We start from the raw sequence: 21,451 nt of genomic DNA on the forward strand, positions 1-21,451 counted from the left end.
CTTGCTATAATCTGAGATCAAATAGTCCTTTATCAAACCACAGCAACATCTATTAATATATTAGAAAAATGTTCCTGCTCTTTGAACTACTTTTTTTTTTACTTTTAACTTTTTGTTGTTTTATCAGTTGCTCCAATTTCTGAAATGCAGTCAACCATATTTATATTTTCCTATGTCATTTTTTCCAGGGCTCTGCAACCTGTAACACTTAGAGGCCCGTCGCTAACTGAGCAAAACCCTGCACGAGCTGCAAGGAATTACAAAAAGTGGATCTATTTTTCTGAGCATAACTTTTATAATGTGACTTTTATGATGGAGAGCACATACAACTCTCTTTTAAAATAATTTAGACCTTGTTTTAAATAGTATCCTGTTGCAGCAGTTACTTGAAATTAAAGTGTAAGAAAGCGAAATAAAAAAAAAAAACTGCATTTTTTCTGATCATGAAGTCTGCTTTAGTGACCTGTCCTCCTTTTTCTCTTCTTAGTATCACATGACGGACTGGCGACCTGTTCGGGGTTCACCCCGCTTTCGCCCATCAGTTAGATAGGATAGGCTCCAGCAACCCCGTCACTCCGAAAAGGATATAGCGGGTAAAGAAAAAAGACGATTCAGCCGTACAGTTTTGAGCCAGAAGGCAGATCAGATTCTCATCTGAGTGCATCTTTAACATTTGATGCCTCATTAAAAGCTGGACTTTACCGCAGCCCCTCCAGTCCGGGTGCTTTATTTCTTTAGTTTACACTTTCTCTTCCTTTCTCCATGGGTTGGGAACGTAACAGATTTGATATATTATCCTTTTTTTTTACATTTTTTATACTAATTTTGCTTAATAAATATATTCTATAAAGAAACTTCCTCCAGGATTGGAGAAATAGTGAGTTAAACTATTGTTTAACTCAAGTCTGATGTCTTATCTTAAGAATCACTATATAAAGTGTACATTTAGTAGAAAAGAATTTTAATTTGTGCTTGTAAATAAGAATGAATCTGTTTATGTCTTATCATCTGAAGCTCTTTGGCATTAAAGTTAGCCCAACTTCTTGTTTTGTGTTAGCCAAACAGGTTTCTTTCATGCTGCTATACTATCTTGGAAAAGCTTCAAGAGTTTTTGACCAACTAAATATTTTTAAACCCTTTTAATTTTTTCCCTTTGTGAAAATTTGTTGTTTTTATTACAGTTTTGAGGGAATTTCAAAATGTTACAGGCTGGTTTTGATATTTTAGTTTGGGTCTGTACATTAACTATCTGCTCCGATGGACCCGAAATCGAAGTTTCAACATTTTTTCTTGCCATAACAAACGTTCTGGGAGGAAAACTATTATTTTCCTCCAGGAACATGTTTGAATTTTTATTTTTTTATGTTTAAAAGGTATGTCTGATATGTATGAGGCAGCTCAAATGTGAGAGCCTTTAGTTCTAGTAGGATTCTTCCTGCTCAAGGCCGGATACGGGCAAGGTCCCCCCACCAAATTCTGCGATCGTCACCCCCAAAAATGTGATGGCCCACAAAAATACACAGCCAAAAAAAACAAACAGACAAAATGTGACTGCCCCAAGCCCGGTAAATGCAGAAGATAGTGTCAGTAAAAGCATTCAACATAAAATGTATAAAACATACCAAATACATCAGAGAAGAAGATAGATACACACGGATGGACGCACTATAAAAAAGCAGTAATTCATGAATCACTGAAGGCAAACTCATTTGGAATTTCACCAAATTTCTTCATACGTCGAAAACAGACAACTTTTGTGTCTTTTTGTGTGTTTTTTTTCTCATTAAACTTCCAATACTTATTTAGTAATGTTGTACTGAAACAGCAGGAATGAGGTCAGAGGAACAGAATGCAAAACAGCACTTCTGATACACACAGACGTAAGCTGGTATCTTCACACAGCCTTGGAGATAGAACACCACACGCTGTGTACAATGAAAAATGTCTTGTATTGATAAGCCACTGCAGTCGGAGGCATTTATGCTTTGTGCTGCACTTGTACAAGTCGAGCCGCCATGCAGAGACAAACCGTCTGCTCTGGCCTGAATAGATAGGACTAAAAACGTCTCTCTCACAGGAAATCTTTGGATGAAGCCAAAAAGGTAAGGACTGATTCCGCCATCAGAGGTACGTTTTTCCCCATAAGAGTCAAAATAGGATGAAGTTCATCCCTGCTGTTTAAAATCAAATGTTTTGTTCTTGAAGGATGGCTGCAGGCTCCTGAATGCTCTTCCCTGAGATAATCCTTGCATTTGTTGTTTGTTCACTTATGGTTGATGAGACTCCAATCGAAATCTCAAAAGAATTACTTGTGGGGTTTTTTTTCTTTGAGAATCTTCATTGAAATGGGAAAAATATTTGTTCTTAATATCGATTAATACAGATGCAAACTCTTCACATCTAAAAAACCCCCAAACTTTTCAAGTTTGATTTAAGTTTTTCTCTGTATTTTCTAGTGTTAAACTTTGTTTTAATAAAGTATGGTTGTGTAAAAAAAAAAAGCCTTTATGAAGCAAACTTCTTGACAGATCAATGTGTTTGGGCTCTGCAGAGGGTTTTGCAAAACTGGAAGAATTAAAGTATTTCGTCAAGAATTGTTTTGTCTCATAAAGAGCTGGGATCTAGAAATAAATAAATTATTATTAACATGAGTCATAATCCTTTTCTCCATAGGCTACAATAGGAAATTTTGATTTAAGACTAAAAAAACTAAAATTCTTGATTTAAGAATTGTTCATAAGACATCTAAATGCATTTGATTTAACAGACTTAGTATTTAACACGGAGAAGCCACATTAAATCTTTCAGAGAGTTTGATAACATTGTAAAAAGTAGATTTATGTTCTGAGATTAAGGGCTAGTTTTAGATTTGATGAGGATTTATTAAGATGGGCCAACTTTTGTTCACACTTTGTCCTAAAATGAGTCATTTCCACTCATTACACTGTTTTTTTGTAACTGTAATCAAAACTGCAATTCATTCAAATATTTATCATTGGACTGTAAAACATTTAACTTTCAGTAACTCTATCAGGCAGCAGCTTTTTTAGCTTATTTTTCTCATTTTTGAATGCTTGTTTGGAACTTCTTGTTTCTAAATTTCCTATGATAAGATTTCTTGTTAAGTAAAAATGACTTATTGCATAGACAGATATTTTACTGCATTCTAGTGATTATCTTCTAAAGAACAGCATTTATTTATTTTTAGGCTACCCCTTTTGTCTTATTCCTATATTCTAATCAGTCCAATATCCTTTTTTTTTGTTAAATTCAGGATTCAAGGGGTTTTTATTGCCATTGTCAGTGAACAAAGCAGTTTCACAGACTAGGAGTTTGCTGCGGTGCCAATGTGCCACATACAACACTTAGGAATAAAAATGAACAATAGTAAGCAAAATAACATAAAAATGACACAATGGTCAGAACAATAAATAGAAATAAACAGTGCAAACAGAGGATGAAGAAGGTGCAGGTAACGGACTGGTAACTGGACATATAAGTGAAAAGTTTAGGGGGGGGATTAAAAAGGGTTCATGAGTCGGACTGCAGACGGAAAGAAAGAAAGGTTCTGGTCCAGATGGACTTTAGCCTCCTGTCCTAAGGGAGTGGTTCAAGTAGACCATGACCAGGGTGAGAAGGATTGGCTGCTATCCGACCTGCACGCCTCCGGGTTCTGGAGACGTATAGGTCCTGGAGAGATGGAAGACTGCAGCCAATCACCTTCTCAGCTGAGCGCACAATACGTTGCAGTCTGTGTATGTCCTTACTTTCATGTTGTGTTTTGTTATATTGTCTGTAGTCTACTTTTAGGTGGTAGGGCAGCACTTTAGTAATTTCTGCATTGTGTTTTTAACAATCAAATACTTTTGTTAACTACTTTGTGGCAACAGAAAACGAATTCCTTTAATGACGTTCAAAATCTAAAGATTTCAGTTTAAGCAACTAACCAGCCGACGGACCTTATCTTGTGTATCCAGCCGGATAAATATTTGGTCACTGAGTCACCTGGGTGCCTGAACTGTGGAAAACAGCTGCAGCACATCAGTTCTCCCTCTTCCTAATCTTATTAAAAAAAAAAAAAAACAGCCTCTTCACTAAGGTCAGAAAAGAGTGTGACCTTTTACTTAAATGGCTGCTCTTTTGGTGTTTTTGACAATTGACTCCCCAGAAGTTCACACAGGAAGGAAACACAGATAGAAGTCATGATTTCTTTTCATTGGCATTTTATAATGGAAATTCTGGCTAAAGGATACTTTCTCCTAAAGCACTGAATGGTACTTGCTCTGAACACTTCACACAAACAACCAAAGATCTAGAATTAGTTTCAAAATCCAAAATGTTGTCAGGCTCAAAGCTCAGATTTAGCCGTTTATCCTGCTTTTTCCCAATAAAAAATAATCCACCTTTAATTATTTTGAGTCCATAATCTTTGTTTTCTGGGAATACTTTGGGGTTGAAATAGCATAGAACCTTTTCAAACATCAACAACATTTGTATTCAAAGACGAGCACCGGGGATAATGACCATAATTGTGGCTGAAAAGACTTCCTGTTGTATGAAACCGCATCATCTCTGAGAGCATGTCCACATTGACGGAGTGGATCCATTCATCAGCCTGACTCATACTTTGACCCTTCGGTCAATACTCTCCCCACAGGGAGCTCAGAACTGAGCGCACGGAGACACTGAACGCTGGTGGATCTGCTTTTGAGCTTTCGGATCATGGTGGAACCGACCCTTCGCACCAGCGCCGTTGTGCTGCTGCTGATTCTGCACAACTGTGCAGCAAACCACGGTACTAAACCTTTGCTCTGTTCTTTGAGGTTCTGCAGAGAGCTGCAGCTCTTAGGAGCAAATATAATGGTGAAACTGAAAAACTTAAAACACAGTTTTAGGTGCTTTATTGTCTGAATCATATATTTCTGTAAATTTTTTATCTTTTTAGCAAGTAAGCAGCTAAAACCTATTGAACAAGGCAGGAACTGTTTCTAACCTGTTAACCTGTTGTCTACAAAGCTGTTTATATCTTTGCTTTACTGTGTTGCTGTTTCGCAATTTTATACCTTGAAATAAAACTGCCTTTTCTAAGCTTGATCACCTATGTTAATACATGTTTTTCTTATTATTCATCTTTACTTTTTTGGGAGTCCCTAAACGGACAAAGAAGTAAAAAAAAAGAAAGAAAAAGTACTGGTGGCTCCACACTACGGATCTTCTGAAGGGACATAGAAGTAAAAACGATTAGTTGAAATTAAGCTGCCTTTTCTAAGTTTGATTAATTATGGAAAATATTTGTTTTTAATAGTAATTCATCTTTACTTACTACGGAGTCCATAAAGGAACAAAGAACAAAAAAAAAAGAAAAAGAAAACAATAGTGGCTCTATACTACGGAGCCCTTAAAGGGACAAAGAAGTAAAAAAAAAAAAAGTACTGGTGGCTCCACACTACGGATCCTCTGAAGGGACATAGAAGTAAAAAAAAAAATTAGTTGAAATTAAGCTGCCTTTTCTAAGTTTTAATAGTTCATTATTACTTTCTACGGAGCGCCTAAAGGAACAAAGAAGTATAAAAATTGTCCTGGTTTCTTGTGTACACGTGAAACTAACTAGTTTGCCCTTGAATCCAGTACTGTATTTTGTTTTAATTCTATGTCCCTATAGTAACTTTCCTTAAATTCTAAATTTAAAAAAATCCTTGAACTTTGGCTAAAGTGATAAAAAAAACATTTCTGGACTTAAAAGTAAAATGTTTAAAGCAAGCAAAGAAAGTGTGTCAAACAGAAAATTAAACCTTTTACTAATAAAAACACTGTTTCTGGATATCTGCAGTGTAATATCTCCTCAAATGCAAATAATTTTGATAGATGTATAATTGATTGCAATCTCACTAAGATGCTGGAAGAGCTTGAAACCTTGGCATTTCTAAAGGTTTGTCATCTCCAATTTAAAAAAAAAGATCTCTTTTATGGTTTCAGTTTTTCTGAAGGGTCAGCAGGCATCGCAGGTGCTGGTCCGGAACCCACGAGCCAATCAGATGTTTGAGGAGTTGAAACCAGGTGAGCCACTTCCTGCTCAATATATTGAAATAAGGAGTAACTTCCTGTCTGTAACTGGGTCTAGCTTTTAGGGGGTTAGATGTGTTATGGCTTCCTTTTGTCATATAGATTCACCATTAATAAGACTGTCCCTACTCTTACTATATTATAAATAAGAGAGAAAAATCGACATAAAGAAAAATGTATCGGTGTTTTCTAAAGGTGGAGGAAAAATGATTGAGTCAGGAGGCCATGCTGGTGTCTGCTAATGTTGATTATCTGCTCTCAGGAAACCTGGAGAGGGAGTGCTTTGAGGAGATCTGTGACCACGAAGAGGCCAGAGAAGTGTTTGAGCAGACGGATAAAACCGTACGCCTTCATTGTTCAATACCTTAATGCTGAACTCAGACAGGTCACTATACTGACACAGACTGTTCTTTCAGGAAATCTTTTGGGCGAAGTACCTGGGTGAGTACCAAGCAGACACATAAAGGAAATCCAAACTGGTAAAATACTCCTTGGAAGATAAAAAATAAATCAAACTAGTTCTATTTTTGCGTAAACAGTTTCGATTCCATTAAAGGTTGTTTGTGCAGCAAAGCAGAGTTTATTCAGCTGCAAGCTTTAAAGCAAATATGAACAAAGTTCAGAACAGATTGGTCCACAAACATATAACTGTTGCACACACTTGTGTGTTTGCCTGTTGTCCAGACTGTGAAGGAACAGTGAAACATAGAACAACAAAGACCATCGGCCTCATCAGAGACTGTGTGGAAGGTAATTCTACATAAACCAGATTAAAACAGTCTTAAGTTCCTCTGTGTCAAAATTGTCAGATTGTGAGTCTTTGTGCATATGTGTGTGTTCAGGCCATTGTGTCTCTGGCAATGGACATAACTACAACGGGAACATCCATATCACAAAATCAGGCAGGGTCTGTCAACACTGGAGCCACAGCTTTCCACATCCTATCTTCAGGTAACTAACCAGTTCATCGTCCTAACTTGAACTTATCCGGTAAAAGTCTTAGAATTTGAACATGACTTTGTTAAATGAAACGTGTTTTTGTAATGAACTCCATTTTCTATCAATTTACCAAAGGATAGTTAACATTCTACAATATTTACAACAAACATGAGCAAAAATTAAACTAAATTAAAGCCGCAAGCGGCGTTGTATGGCCTGCAGACGCAACAGCCTTCCACGCCCAACTCTACGCACCACCGCCGCCATCACCACCTTCACCGCCCACCTTCACCGTCCACCTTCACCGCCCAACTTTGATCAAGGCTAGTCAAAGCTGCATGTGCTAATAATGTTAACCACATTATGCTAATGTGGCTAAAAGTACTAGCTTTGAGATCAGCATAATCAACTGTCTCAAAAAAACACATTGCCTTAAAATGCTAATTATGCTAACTATGCTAGCTAGCTAATGTGGCTAAAAGTGCTAGCATTACGATCAGCATAATCAACTGTCTCAGAAAAACACATTACCTAAAATGCTAATTATGCTAGCTATGCTAATGTGGCTGAAAGTGCTAGCTTAACAATTAGCATCATCCACTGACTCAGAAAAACACACTGCTCCATTGGTGAGAGCTAAATGTCATTAAGTTGATAAAAAAAACACCTTTTTCAAAATGGCGGCTTTTCTGTTGATTTTATCTCCATAGCAACCATTTTATTTTTGGGTCACCTGGAGATGACGAACAGACCGACATCAGTTTGAGACGAATCGGAAAAAGTCAACTTTTTGTTGTCCTTAGCAACACTGGTTTTGTGATAACCACGCCCACATTCCTTGTATGTGCATATCCAGTGTTTTTCATTATGTTTAGTTCCTGACATTGACGCATTTATTAAAATTTCACTGTTATTCCATTGAAAAACATAGGAGTTGTTGCACGGTGGCGCAGGGGTTAGCGCTCTTGCCTCACAGCAAGAAGGCCCCCAGTTCAAGTCCCAGCTGGGGGACATGAAAACACAACATCAATGGGGTCCCTTTCTGTGTGGAGTTTACATGTTCTCCCTGTGCATGCGTGGGTTTTCTCCGGGATCTCCGGCTTCCTCCCACCGTCCAAAAACATGCTTCATAGGTTGATTGGCAACTTTAAATTGACCGTGAGTGTGAGAGCGAATGGATGTGTGATTGAGGACATTCTACCCTGCGACAGACTGGCGACCAGTCCAGGGCATCCCTTGCCTACGTCCAAGTGGGCGGGATAGGCTCCGGCAACCCCGTGACCCCGAAAGGGAATAAACGGTAAAGAAGATGAATGAAAAAGGAGTTATAACAGTGCGCCACTTTGCTAGCTCGCCACGGGCACGCCGTTTAAAATCTACAACTTCTAAGTCGAACATTTTTTCCACAGTAGCTTTCCATTGCTGCCCAAAAAGTTTCGAGACGATCGATGAAAATTCCAACGACAAGTTTACGTTTGAATCCGGTGGTAAAGGTGTTTTTTATAGAAAATTCAAGATCTAAAATCGCAACAGTTGCGAATTTGCCACGCGCACGCCTTTCAAAATCTACAACTTCTAATTCCAACATTTTGTCCACAGTAGCTTGCCATTGATGCTCGAGAAGTTTCAAGAAGATCGATAAAAATCCCAAGGATGAAAAAGGTGCTTTTTTTATTTCAAGATGGCTGCCTCTTCCTAAGGTCAAAGGTCTGGAAACGTCTTTGGATATTGTAGAATGAAGCTGGTGGCATGTGTGTGCCATTTCGTGAAAATCGGTCAAACAAAAGTGTCGTTTTCCCATATTGTCAAAAAACACGAAAATCGCCATTTCTCAGAGTTCGTCACAAAATGGCCGCCAAGCCGTAGGTCGTGTGGCCATCCCATAATGATTTCAAAACTTCTTGCCCGTTGGAGACTGGGATGTCTCCAACGGGCTTGTTTTGGTTTGGTAGCTCTAATTTTTAAAAAAAAGTTTCGGCCCCATAAGTGATTTTCGGCCCATTCATTTTTTTTACGGGAACACTTTCAGTGATGTCATCGACTTCGGGCGGGTTGACGTTCCCTTTGCCAAAAATTCATTTTCAATTTATCCTAGGTGTGTGCCAATTTTGGTGAGTTTTCGGGTATGTACGGGGGGGTCTAATTTTTGCTCAAAGCGTCCGTAAAAAACAAGAAACGTAAAAATGAAACAAAGCAGAAACAACATAGAAATTTTGGCGGTCAGGTTTCCTATGTATTTCAATGCAGCCTGTCTTTTACTATAGGACTATAGTATATAGTATATATAGGACTATTTTGTGTTTTTGGCGTCATTTTTGCTATTACAATTTTGACGTTTTTGCGGTGGTGTTGTGTGTTTATTTTTATTCATGTCGTTTTGTGCTTTGGGCAACTTTGACCAGGTTTTTTGGCGTTTTGAAGCGTTTTTTTTTTACGTTTTGAACCTGAGTGTTCGGACCTTGTAGCAGTTACAATATGGTCCTTGCAGTCTGTGACTGCTGCGGGACATAATGACTTATTAAAGGGGAAAAAATGTTAAATGGTGATCAAAAAAATCACCACTACAAACCAAATATCCCTAATAAAAATGGGTAACCACCCATGTGTGTTAGAACCAAAAGTTAACCAACAAGGCAGAACAAACTAAATCAATACATTTACCAAGATTATCAACTCTCAACGTGGCAGGATTGTTTGAGTTCATGCTAACCAACTTTTTAAGGATTGAGCTTGTTTTAGGTGTGAACTAATCATTTGCTTTGTCAGGTAACCTAAGTAACCTGATACAAGACTTTTTTTACAGTTTCACTCATTTTTAAATCGCCTTGTATTCTTTATGCTACGTACACATTGGGCATGGGTGGTGCATTCAAAAACACGCTGGAGATTGGTTTTCAAACGCTCTTTTAAGATATGGTTTGTTACTATAGTGCAAACTCTTTGATTCTTTGCACAGATTTAAAATCTTGTTTTTAGACATTCAAGATGTTTTACCAGGTTTTAAATTATCTTATCTTATCTTATCTTTGCTTTACATGCTTATCTCAAAATAAGCCTAATCAAGGTATTTTTTGTCTCATTAAAATCTAGAATCTAGAAATAGGAAAATAATTGTTAAAATGAGTAAAAATCCCTTTGCTCCATTCTCCAAAACTTGATTTAAGATAAAAAAAAAAAACAATACTAGGCATGTACCGATGCAAGCGATGCAAATCCGGTGAATCTTGCTCCAGACTTTTTTCTTTACAGCTCTTTTTTGACGCATGAAAGACTTGGTGTCCCAGAATTCTGGCCGAGCACAAACCGCAATTATTAACTTCTCCCTCATGATCAATTTCCATCAGTTGGTACTCCTTGCTTTGGCAAGGACTCTATCAACATGTCACTACCAAATCCAAGTCCATATAAAATCAAAGTTCAACAGGTTAAGCTTTCAGCGCGCATTCAATTGCTGCACCCATTGTACGTAGATCCCGGAAACTGACTTAAAAATTTGGGTAGTGTCGCTTGAAAGTGAGTTTTGAAAGAGTAAACCTGAAATGTGTATATGTACATAGAATTTTCATTGGAAGCGGGAACTTAAACGCGCTTTTTCTGACCCCGGTGGGAGCGCTGCATTCGTGGTGCCCAAATGCTGGCCTTGAGGGCGGGTGTCCTAAATGTTTTCCAAACAGCCCTCGAGGCCTGGATTTGGGCACCCCTGCATTAGATACTATGAACCAAGCAATCTACTTAATGTAATCAATAACAAGGGCACAATCTACTTAATGTAATCAATAACAAGGGCAATGATTTACCTCAACAACCACATCCTTGGTCCCAACCGCCCTTAAGGCTAGACGCTGCAGGCAAAAAAATTGGACACACCTGTACAGGGCACGCAGGTGGCCCACAAAATACATCAATGTCGTAGACTGCATGGTGAACCCTTAGAGCTGAAATGTTGGGAGACAGGTCGTAGTGAACACTTTTACGACATGTGAGGGTAAATAAAGGTGAACAGAAAAAGGTCGGATTCTTTATTTCCGCAATCCCTCCAAATCCCGCGGACTGTGGGACTCATGAAAAGTGCACGGTCTTTGAGGTGTTGCCCTTCTGTTGCAAATTACACAATCAGACAATCAGTAGTTTGTGTGGGCGTCCTACATGTGCATCCAGTGCCTTTAGCATTTACCTGCGGTAATGGGCCAGTACTTGCACCATAAAGGCAACTAGAAGGCGTACAACAGCATCGAAGGGCAAGTTACATTAGCCCTTTGAATATTTAATGATACAAGACACACCCGTGCTCCCCTTAAGATACAGCTGCTACTCTCTCCACCCCTCCACAGCCCAGACAACCCAAAAGCCTGCAGTATCTGTATGGGCCAAACCCCTATAAGGGTGGATGTGACTAACTGAGTGTCCTATAGCCTGTTATGCAGATTGTTTAACTGGTCTGTTCCACCGTTCTATTGTCTGATGGTCTCTTCTTTTTTGCAGAGAGTTCAATGCCTCTGAACCCAACAGCATCCTACAGGAAAACTTCTGCAGAAACCCTGACAAACGTTCAGAGGGACCCTGGTGTTTTACCAAAGACCCGTCAGTCCAGAAAGAAACATGCAGGGTTCCTAAATGTGGCAAGTACCCAAAACAACTCGTTCTGTCAGTTGTGATTGTTGAATAACAGAAGTTGGTCACACTTTAATATTCTGGACTGGCTTTGCCTTTATTGTTAAGGTGACAACATTAACAAACCTTTATTTTTTAGGAGAGAAATTTGTCCCGCCCACTGTGGCTCCAGAAGTGGTCAAAACTACAATCTGCTTGCCAAATTATGGTGTAGACTACACTGGAGATCTCAGTGTCACCCTGGGAGGCCACACCTGCATTCAGTGGTCATCACCACAGGCCAAGGCGCTAAGCAAAGACAAAGAGTTCATCCCTGAAGTCCAACTGACTGGCAACAAGTGTCGGAACCCTGATAACGACCCAGAGGGGCCATGGTGCTACGTACATATTTCTGGAAACATTACAGTTGACTATTGTGACCTTGATCTGTGCGGTATGGACTGACCCAGAACTGACTGCAGCTATCTTATTCCTCTTCTCTGTCTTACCGTGATTCCTCGTATGCTTCCCAGAGGATCCACTTCTTGCACAGGAGCAGGAGACAGAAACAGAAGGCAGGGAGCGCTCTGTCTTAGCGCCTGCCAAGAAATTGTTTTTCAATCCTCGGACCTTTGGGGAGGGAGAGAGCAGTGAGTGTTCACAGATACACGGCCTGACCTCTCACTTACCAACACTTTACATACAGACAGGAGTGGCAGAGCAGATAACTAATATGACGGTACTCCTAACTTCGTGTTCTGTTGCCATCCTGGTCATAAGTGGGACAATTTTAAACAAACATTCTTCAGTATCTCTGTCCTTACAGGTACATTGACACCGCTCTCAGAAACACACATTCAAGCCACCACTTGCAATTAAAAAAAGTCTACATTAACGTTCGTAAATGCTTGTTTTTGGGCTTCCCTGTTCAAAGGTCTTGTCTTCGTACTTAGCTACCTAAGTTTTCAAGACATTTTTTTGCGTAGAAAATGCACAGCCATTGAATGCACATTAAAAATTAAGCAGGGTTGAATTTTGACCAATCAAGGACTCGAATTTGCTAGTGACATATATGGTGACCCTTTCAATTCACTGAACCGTTTGAAAATTGATCATGGACAAGAAATGAATAATTATAAGATTTGCACTGCATTAACATTTTGCTCCAAGCCTTTTACAACTGGTGGACATGCGCTAGTAAACATTAGTAAAAGAAGAAGAAGCCCCTCCCTGCTTGTCTAGTGTGAAGACCATAAGCTACATGTCTCATGCCCTGTTTGAACATAGCTTAAGACTTGATTTAGATCCGGTCCGGTTTGATGTGACATTGATGACCTTGCTGACTCATTTCCTGGCTGGTTTGTTGCAGGTTGTGGGCTGCGTCCTCTTTTTGAGTTGAAAAGCAAGAAGGATGCAAAAGAGCAAGAGCTCCTCGACTCATACCGAGAGCAGCGCATCGTTGGAGGCGACGATGCCGAGGTGGCCTCAGCACCATGGTAAAAGTCATGCTAACCACACAGAATTCAAAAAGTCAAAATAAATCGAGCTTTGATCAAACGTAAGCTCTCCAGTGGTGCTCTCAAATCTTTCATGACATTCTGCTCGCAGGCAGGTGATGCTGTATAAACGCAGCCCACAGGAACTGCTGTGCGGAGCGAGCCTCATCAGTGATCAGTGGATCGTCACTGCAGCCCACTGCGTCCTGTACCCCCCCTGGAACAAAAACCTCACCACAGAAGACATTCTGGTCCGCCTCGGAAAGCACAACAGGGCCAAGTACGCCGGCTTAGGAGACCTCTTCCTCCCAGACTCTCACACTTTAAAATTGCTCCTTGTGTTCAGGCTCCACAATAAATGTTGTAATTCCACAAATCCTCTTGTGCTCTATACCATTTCTATTTTAATCCTTGTGCTATCTTAAATGACCCCACCCTTACACTGACATGTTCCCCCTACCATGACAAAGGTGGATATAGGTGGAAAGATTTCATGTAATCCATGGACACCAGTGAGGTTCACAAATACCTAAAAAGGTTCAGAGCCCTGTCTGGTGGGTCTAGATGACCCAACTCCCAACGTTAAAGTGCCCAGAATAGCACAAGGGTTAAAACCAGACGGGATTAAGTATTCCAAGCAAGGGATCCCAAACTCAACTCAATTGAGGCTTTTACATGTAAAGATAGTTATTTGAGCAGACTTTACCTAAACCAATTTTTTTTACATTGCAGAGATTTATCAATTATGGAGTTGGGACCTGTATTGTCAAAGTCTTTGCTTTGTATAAACCGTGTTTTCTTACCTGCAGCTTTGACACTCTCTTATGACGAGAAGGCCTCACTGTTTTACAGATTTGAACGAGGAGTTGAGAAGATTGTGGCCATCGACGAAATCATTGTCCACCCCAAATACGACTGGAAGCAGAACTTGAACCGGGATGTTGCCCTGCTGCACCTAAGACGACCCATAACCTTCAGTGATGAGATCTACCCCATCTGTTTGCCCAACAAGCAGGTTGCCAGGAAGTAAGACAGACATTTTCTTTTTTTAAAGTTTCCACCAATGTGCTGCAGTGATAACATCTCTGACCCAACTAGACGGTGTCACAGTCAGTGGTGCTACATGTATATGTAGGACTACTGGATCTTCTCAAGAACTTTGGTGTTTTATTGATTTTCTTTTAGAAGATTTAAATTTTTATTCACAAGGTGTTGATCTGGTAGTTTGTCTGTTACGTGAAGTTAAAATGTAGGGTGTATTCAGACTGGTTTACGTAAAGTGAATGCCCTGCAGCATGCATCCGTTGGACCAAATAGCGGTAGAAAGTGTTGTACCTGATGTTGATTCAGATGTTCAAAATTGGTCAGCGAAATATAAAATTTGAATAATTAAATTATCCCTAGAAGGACTGTAAAGTGTAGGACTTCCATTATTCTTTCTGTTGCTGTTTTGCCTCGTCCTTGTAATTCCTGGCCAATGACTAAAGAGATCTTTAGCTATGTGTTTTTTTTAAAGCTTTGGTTCTGAACAGAAATGTCTGGATCAAAGGCAGTTGGAATTCCAAATACCAACCAATCACAAGGTTCCGGACCAAATTAAGTGGACTCTGTCTGGACCAACTTACTTTTCCAGTCTGAATACACCCTTCCTCTTTCATCTCCAGGTTTTACTTCTGGATATGAGCTGGATATGAGGTTCTTCTGGGCAAAAAAGCTTCAAGAATAGGTTTACTGACTGTTTTTTCTCTGTAGTTTGATGATGCAGGGTTATAAGGGACGAGTCACCGGCTGGGGAAACCTGAAGGAAAGCTGGAATCCTGCAGCCAGAAATTTACCAACAGTCTTGCAGCAAATCCACTTGCCCATCGTGGACCAGGAAATCTGCCGCCAGTCCACATCAGTCCGGGTTACAGACAACATGTTCTGTGCAGGTAACAGCCGCACCTCACTTCACACTCAAGGAGAACCCTTGAGGATAGCAGTGGGCAATTGGAGCCAGAGTCCTGATTCTTCTCCAATTCACCTTCATTGTCTGAACAGCACTGATTGAGAAAATCAGTGTCAAAGCCATGCTTCAATCATCGTTTGAACTATCGTAAAGTGTTCCCAGTGGTCTTTTACTTATGATTATGCAGTTTTTAAGGAAAATCAAAAAATCTGTGTTGATTTCTGGGACACAGTTTCTACAAAGCGGCAGAATTTCATTAGAAATTCACCTCTGAGTTGTTTGTGGGACTGTTTGGGCGGAGCAATCCCCCGCCCCTCCCCTTCCCGCTGCTCAGAGGCTTTTTTTTTTAACAAACAGCATGTTTTATCTGCTCCTGACAACTAATTGAAAAAATAGTACAAAAAAATGCAATTTTGAGGCAATTTTTTCATCAGATAAAAGCCACAAGAACATGTTAAAAGACCATTTAGCATCAGAGTGAGTCTTTAAGTTTTTTATGATCAAAGTTGGCTCATATTTTCAGAAAATCACTCATTAAAAAGAAGCATTTTATTTAATATCTGCTTTATTTTAGCATTAGGACAACTTAGGAGTGTGTACAGAGGGAATTTTAAAACAAATAAATCATAATGATAAACTTGTGTGTCTCCCACTGTCTCTAAAACTCAGTCTGTGTTTCAGGTTTTAAGCCAGATGACAGCCAACGAGGCGATGCCTGTGAGGGCGACAGCGGAGGACCGTTTGTCATGAAGGTAACAGATACGCATTTATGCTGCGTGATGACACATTCGACACGTATTTGTATTCCAATTTCCAATTTCATTTGTGTGTAAAATTTCAGCACAGCCTCCTTTGCATGTAAAAACAAAAGTATATGTGCCTCAGCAGGCAGGAAAGAAGAGCAAAGACATGTGGACTGGTCTTTTTATTTTGCACAGCAAAACCAAAGCAGCAGCACTGCAACCAAAAAAAAAAGATGAAATACACAATAATATAATAAACACAAACATGTGATTAAAAATAATAGGCGAAACACTGAACACAATAAATAGGAAGGTGAAAACAAACACATAACATTAGCAGCAACACTGTGTGGAATTGCTCATTTGTTTTTAAGTAAAATTACATTTCCAAGAAGGAAAGTAATAGGAACGCATCTTTAGACGATGCTAATATCAGATCCACATTTTTTGTCTTGTCAATAGATTGCACTTTTAAGATGTGTTAACTGTCAAAGTCCAAAGAAAGAGGAGTTATTGAAATGTGGTAGGAAAACAGTCATTTATTTAAGAGAAGCTTCAACTGCCTCTCCTTTGCCATGCAGCAAATTTGCTGCTTGAGCATAAAACGCAACATTTTTGAAGGCCAAAACGCCGTTCTTTACACCACTTTTTCTGCCGACTTATAATACTTTCACTTGCCATAGATCAACGCCTGTCCAAAAATGTGTTCATAACCTTGACGCCCCAACCATGTGTGGGAGGAGCTACTACCAAAAGTTTTCAGCCTGATCGCTGCATGGAGCGGTGTGTGTGTGTATCTCATTGCAATGCATGGAGGATGTTTAGAGCAGTGATGGGCGGTGAAGGTTGTGCTGGTGAGGCCTGACGCTTTCAGAGCCAGATCTTAAAACAAACGATAGCCCCATTCAGGTCATTTTAGAATTGGACAACATTTTATTTCTAATTATTCACAAACAAAATGCTAAAACATAGTTTCAGACTAAACAATGTCTTGAGACCAAATCTATAGAAACTAAGAGCAAGGAGTGCTTGAAAATTGTTTTGAAAATCAGAAATCAGTCTGGAGTGCCCCCTAAAATGCCATTTTTCCCTTGTTCCCCTCCTAATGTCCTAATTGAAATTTACAGAAAGGTTCAAAATGAGCTTAAAATTATTTTTTTGGTATTGTTTTATTGAAACCCCTAACTGTGTGAACATTTGCTTTAATAAACAAACATTTTAAGTAATTATCTATGGAACACGTGTCCCACATCATGAACCTAGCCATGTTACCATAACCTTTGCTTTTATTTATATATAACACATACAGTACAGACCAAAAGTTTGGACACACCTTCCTATTCAAAGAGTTTTATTTATTTTAATGACAATGAAAATTGTAGAGTCACACTGAAGGCATCAAACCTATGAATTAACACATTTGGAAATATATAAATAACAAAAAAGAGTAAAACAACTTAAAATATTTAATATTCTAGGTTCTTCATAGTAGCCAACTTTTGCTTTGATTACTGCTTTGCACACTCTTGGCATTCTCTTGATGAGCTTTAAGAGGTAGTCACCTAAAATGGTCTTCCAACAGTCTTGAAAGAGTTCCCAGAGATGCTCAGCACTTGTTGGCCCTTTTGACTTCACCATTTGTACTGGACTGCATCCCCAATTGGTCACAAACACAAAAAAATATGCCAAAGCGCTTAAGTGTACACTCTAAAAAGAAAAAAGTTGATCCAACTTAATTGAATCACTTCAATTGGTATCACGTGGTTGAATTAAGTTTATTCAACTTAATTTTTTATGTCTATCCAAGTCAATTTAATATGTTGATCTACCTGAAACTTTTTTTTCTCCAAATTTTGTTCATACAACTTAAATTGACACATTTTTCTAAAGTTTCAACCAGTGGGACTTGTAATTTTAATATCAAAGACATGCAGCAATGATCCAGTAATATCTCGCATTCCAAGGCAGAACCTCATGTGTCGTGAACTATGTCTTTAATATTGGGACATACAGTGTTTTACCGCACAAGGGTGTTGGTCATCATCCTCTCGCAAACACTAACTCAAGGTGCAAAAAAGAAATAAACACAACAGCTTAAATTACTAGTTAAAACAGAGAAAACAGCTAGACAACAAAACACATGTAGAAAAACTCACACTTAAACCCCAATCTGCCCAGATTGGCAAAGAAAATACGTTATGATGTCATGACGCATTGACAACTTCACACCAAAGTTACACCAACTTAAAGTAAAATAACTGTTAGACAACTACATGCTATTCTTACTTTGAATGAACTAAAAAAAAAAGATTTTTTTTCAACAAACTAAATAATTAAGTTAGATCAATGTAAAAAAGTTTATCTTTCCAACTACAGCCCAAATACTCTTTTTAGAGTGTAATACATCTTGACTGCTTACCAGTGGGTGGGATCTCTAGATGACATAACACTTTTCTCTGCAGGTCCTGAAATCCCATGATTAGGGGGAAATGTTATTATGAAACCAGAGGAATAGCATAGATGTTCACCTGCTTCCACCTGGATCTGAAACTGATGGAAACCTTTTTTCCGCAGCACCCGGGAGAGAATCGCTGGTATCAGATCGGCATTGTGTCGTGGGGGGAGGGCTGCGACCGCGACGGAAAGTATGGCTTCTACACCCACCTGTTCAGGATGGGCAGGTGGATCAAGAAAGTGATCGAGAAATCTGGGGGAGACGACGAGTAGAACCCAACAGAAATCCACCATTTCTGTCAAACGCAACGCTGCCAGTAAAGTTTGTTCTCCCACCATGTCTGCCTCTGGCCTGTTCTTGTACCACTTTGAACTGAAAAGTATATGAAACTGACTGAGTATTACGTCATCCATAAAAAAATGTTTACTTCAGGTTCCAACAAAATGAAGTCAATTCAGTCGACATCTTTTAGCAATCAGTAAGCAGTCATTGGTCTGAGTTTCTTTGGAAAGCACTCTCACCAATCAGGAATAAGCTTGTTGGAAGGCCACACCCCTAAAACTTGATAGCAGACTCAGGAGAATCTGTCAATCAAACGTTTAGAATGTTCGACCACAGGTGCGTTGGCTTGGATTTTGGACGTTGGCCGTGTCCTTTGCAAAGCGGGTAGGCAGGATGTTAATGGCTGTGAATTTGGACGAGTCTAGCCTTTAGATAGATCCAGCCGTTATATCTACGAATGTCCTGTTTCCTAGCAACCGTGAGTCCTGAACAGAGAGGAGTAGTGAACCAGGCATGGAGCTCAAACTTCCCTGACTCATTTGATCCAACTAATACTTTTGGAGGTGTAATTATAAAAAGGTGTAATTATTTCCAACTCCGGGTCCCGCCTCACAGTCCGCCATTGTTATCAGAAAATCTTGGGGTTTGGCCACAATGCATTTTGGGATATAGACAGCATTGAAGGATATATCAGACCAAACCTTGTAATCGGGAAAAAGAAGGCCGCATTTGAAGGAGTTGTTGAATTTGGACAGCACTCGTCGTGGCGCTGTGATGTAAGCAGACTTCAAATGCAGCCCAGGAAGAACGCAGCCCTCCAATTTGGACACACCCCACATAGTTTTATTGAGGCCTCTGATTGGCCAGTTTATAAGTTGAACAACTACAGAAAAAAACGATTTTCAAGAAGGCGTTAAAAAAGGTATTAGAGCAAGAATGGTTATTCTAACTGTAGCGCAGTTTAACATTTTGGCCACTGGATGGCGCGGTTGCCCCGGGATGGTGTTTTTTTGTCCAGGTGGTTAATTTCTTTATTTTAAACTTTCTCTTCCTGTCTCCCACACAATATCCTTTTTTACATTTTTTATTCTAATTTTGCTTAATAAATGTATTCTATAAAGCAACTTCCTTCAGTATTGGAGAAATACACGTATCTTCTTTACCTTTTCATTCAAGTCTGTTGTCTTACCTTAACAATCCCTATATATAGTGTCCATTTCGTAGAAAGGAATTTTAACAATACTAAAATGTAATTGTGCTTGTAAATGAGAAAAAATCTATTTATGTCTTATCATCTGAAATCTACGGAGCCCTCCAGGTGCCAGTGGTTAAAAAAAAAATCGGATAAACCGTGAGCACAGATTAATCAATAGTGCTTATACTGTTGCGCAATCGTGCGAGCGGGTTGCTGGACTTAAGGGAACCGCGTCTTACTAGAGATTTGTATCTCCAAGCAGAGGACGGGCTTTGGGACGGGCGGAGGCGGCTTTTGAATGAACATTCCTGAGAAACCGTGCAAACAATCATGTGAATTTGTGTAACCAGTCGGGGTCCAGACAAGATAAAGGCTGATGGTTATTCCATTTAAGCAACAGTCTTTGACCAACTAAATGTTTTAAAAACCCTTTTAGATCTTTCGCTTTGTGAGAATTTCTTGTGTTTCTTACAGTTTTGAGGGAATTTCAAAACATTACAGGCTAATTTTGATATTTTAGTTTGGGCCTGATGGTCTGATGGCCCCGAAATCTAAGTTTCACCATTTTTTTTGCCATAACACATGTTCCAAGAGGAAAACTTTCATTTTCCTCCTGGAACATGTTTGACTAAATTATTTGTAAATGTTTAAAATGTGTCCCCTGGCATGGATGAGGCAGCTTGAATGTGAGAGCATTTAGTTGTGGTAGGATCCTGCTCAAGGCCAGATATGGGCAAAGGCGGGGCAAGGCCCCCCCACCAAATGCTGTGATTATTCCCCTCAAATGTGATCCCAAGCCCGGCAAAGGCAGACAGTCAGTAAAAGCATTCAACATAAAATGTATAAAACATACCAAATAGATCAGAGAAGAAGAAAGATACACTGATATGATGATATGGTTTTCTAAGCATTTTAAGACCTTGGAGGGATGTCACACTAAACTCTCAGCACACCCAGACCTACCCCCCCAAATATTCTACCTGCACCCCATAGTGGGGCTGGTTAAATTCAGTCCTGTTCTTGCTGCAAAAAAGGCAGTAATTGATCTTAAATTAGCCGCACCTCACTTCACACTCAAAGAGAACCCTTTGAAGATAGCAGTGGGCAATTGGGGCCAGAGTGTTCAAGGCTTATGCTGTTTCTAGGGAAAATCCAAAAATCTGTATTTGATTTCTAGGACATAGTTTCTGCAGAGTGGCAGGAGTTCATTAGAAATTCACCTCTAAGTTGTTTGTGGGACTGTTTGGGCGGAGCCCCTTTCCGCTGCTGAGAGGTCTCTGTTTTAGCGGATTAGGGAGCTTGTGACCCGTCCAGTGTATTTTCAACATCACAAATAGGCTTTTTTTTTTACACACAGCATGTTTTCATCTGCTCCTCACAACTAATTGAAAAATTATTACCAAAAAATGCAATTTTGAGGCAAATTTTTTATCAGATAAAAGCCACAAGAACATGTTAAAAACACCATTTAGCATCAAAGTGAGTCTTTAACCCTTGTGCTATCCTAGGCACTCTAACATTGGGAGTTGGGTCATCTAGACCCACTAGACAGTGGTCTACCCCTCTCTCCTGGTCTGGTTGGGTAGGATCTGGTTCCCTTTTTGATGACATGGTTCACTTTGGCAAAAAAAAATAAAAAAACAGAAGAAAAAACAGCAGCAACCGCACAACACTGAGTGGAATTGCTCATTTTTAAGTAAAATTACATTTCCAAGAAGGAAAGTAACAGGAACGTATCTT

At 39.5% G+C, this 21,451-nt stretch overlaps 1 protein-coding gene across 2 annotated transcripts; it reads left to right on the plus strand.

Annotated features, from left to right (window-relative positions):
• Positions 1-1,965: 1,965 nt before the first annotated feature.
• Positions 1,966-18,571, plus strand: LOC101170246 (prothrombin). Of its 2 annotated transcripts, XM_023962441.2 has the most exons (16): positions 1,966-2,102; positions 4,658-4,795; positions 5,977-6,057; positions 6,326-6,405; positions 6,480-6,504; positions 6,748-6,813; positions 6,906-7,014; positions 11,485-11,621; positions 11,753-12,046; positions 12,126-12,242; positions 12,962-13,088; positions 13,201-13,368; positions 13,941-14,114; positions 14,841-15,019; positions 15,718-15,788; positions 18,354-18,571. In XM_023962441.2, the coding sequence occupies exons 2-16, from the start codon at positions 4,723-4,725 to the stop codon at positions 18,504-18,506; spliced, it is 1,854 nt and encodes a 617-aa protein (XP_023818209.1). In that variant the 5' UTR covers positions 1,966-2,102; positions 4,658-4,722; the 3' UTR covers positions 18,507-18,571. The 2 variants fall into 2 exon arrangements, with proteins under 2 accessions (XP_023818209.1, XP_023818208.1); XM_023962440.2 differs by lacking the exon at positions 1,966-2,102 and having other exon boundaries at positions 4,586-4,795.
• Positions 18,572-21,451: the final 2,880 nt, after the last annotated feature.

The sequence above is a fragment of the Oryzias latipes genome, chromosome 2 (genome assembly GCF_053564925.1).
Source record: "Oryzias latipes strain Hd-rR chromosome 2, Olatipes_Hd-rR_3.1".
Taxonomy (NCBI): domain Eukaryota; kingdom Metazoa; phylum Chordata; class Actinopteri; order Beloniformes; family Adrianichthyidae; genus Oryzias; species Oryzias latipes.

What these genes read in the sequence shown, in the direction of transcription:
- LOC101170246 (XM_023962441.2), top strand. Translation starts at nt 4,723, where the DNA reads ATGGTGGAACCGACCCTTCGCACCAGCGCCGTTGTGCTGCTGCTGATT. An exon ending in GAGGTGGCCTCAGCACCATG is followed by an intron (nt 13,089 to 13,200) that starts GTAAAAGTCATG and finishes TTCTGCTCGCAG; the next exon opens with GCAGGTGATGCTGTATAAAC. An exon ending in AGACAACATGTTCTGTGCAG is followed by an intron (nt 15,020 to 15,717) that starts GTAACAGCCGCA and finishes TCTGTGTTTCAG; the next exon opens with GTTTTAAGCCAGATGACAGC.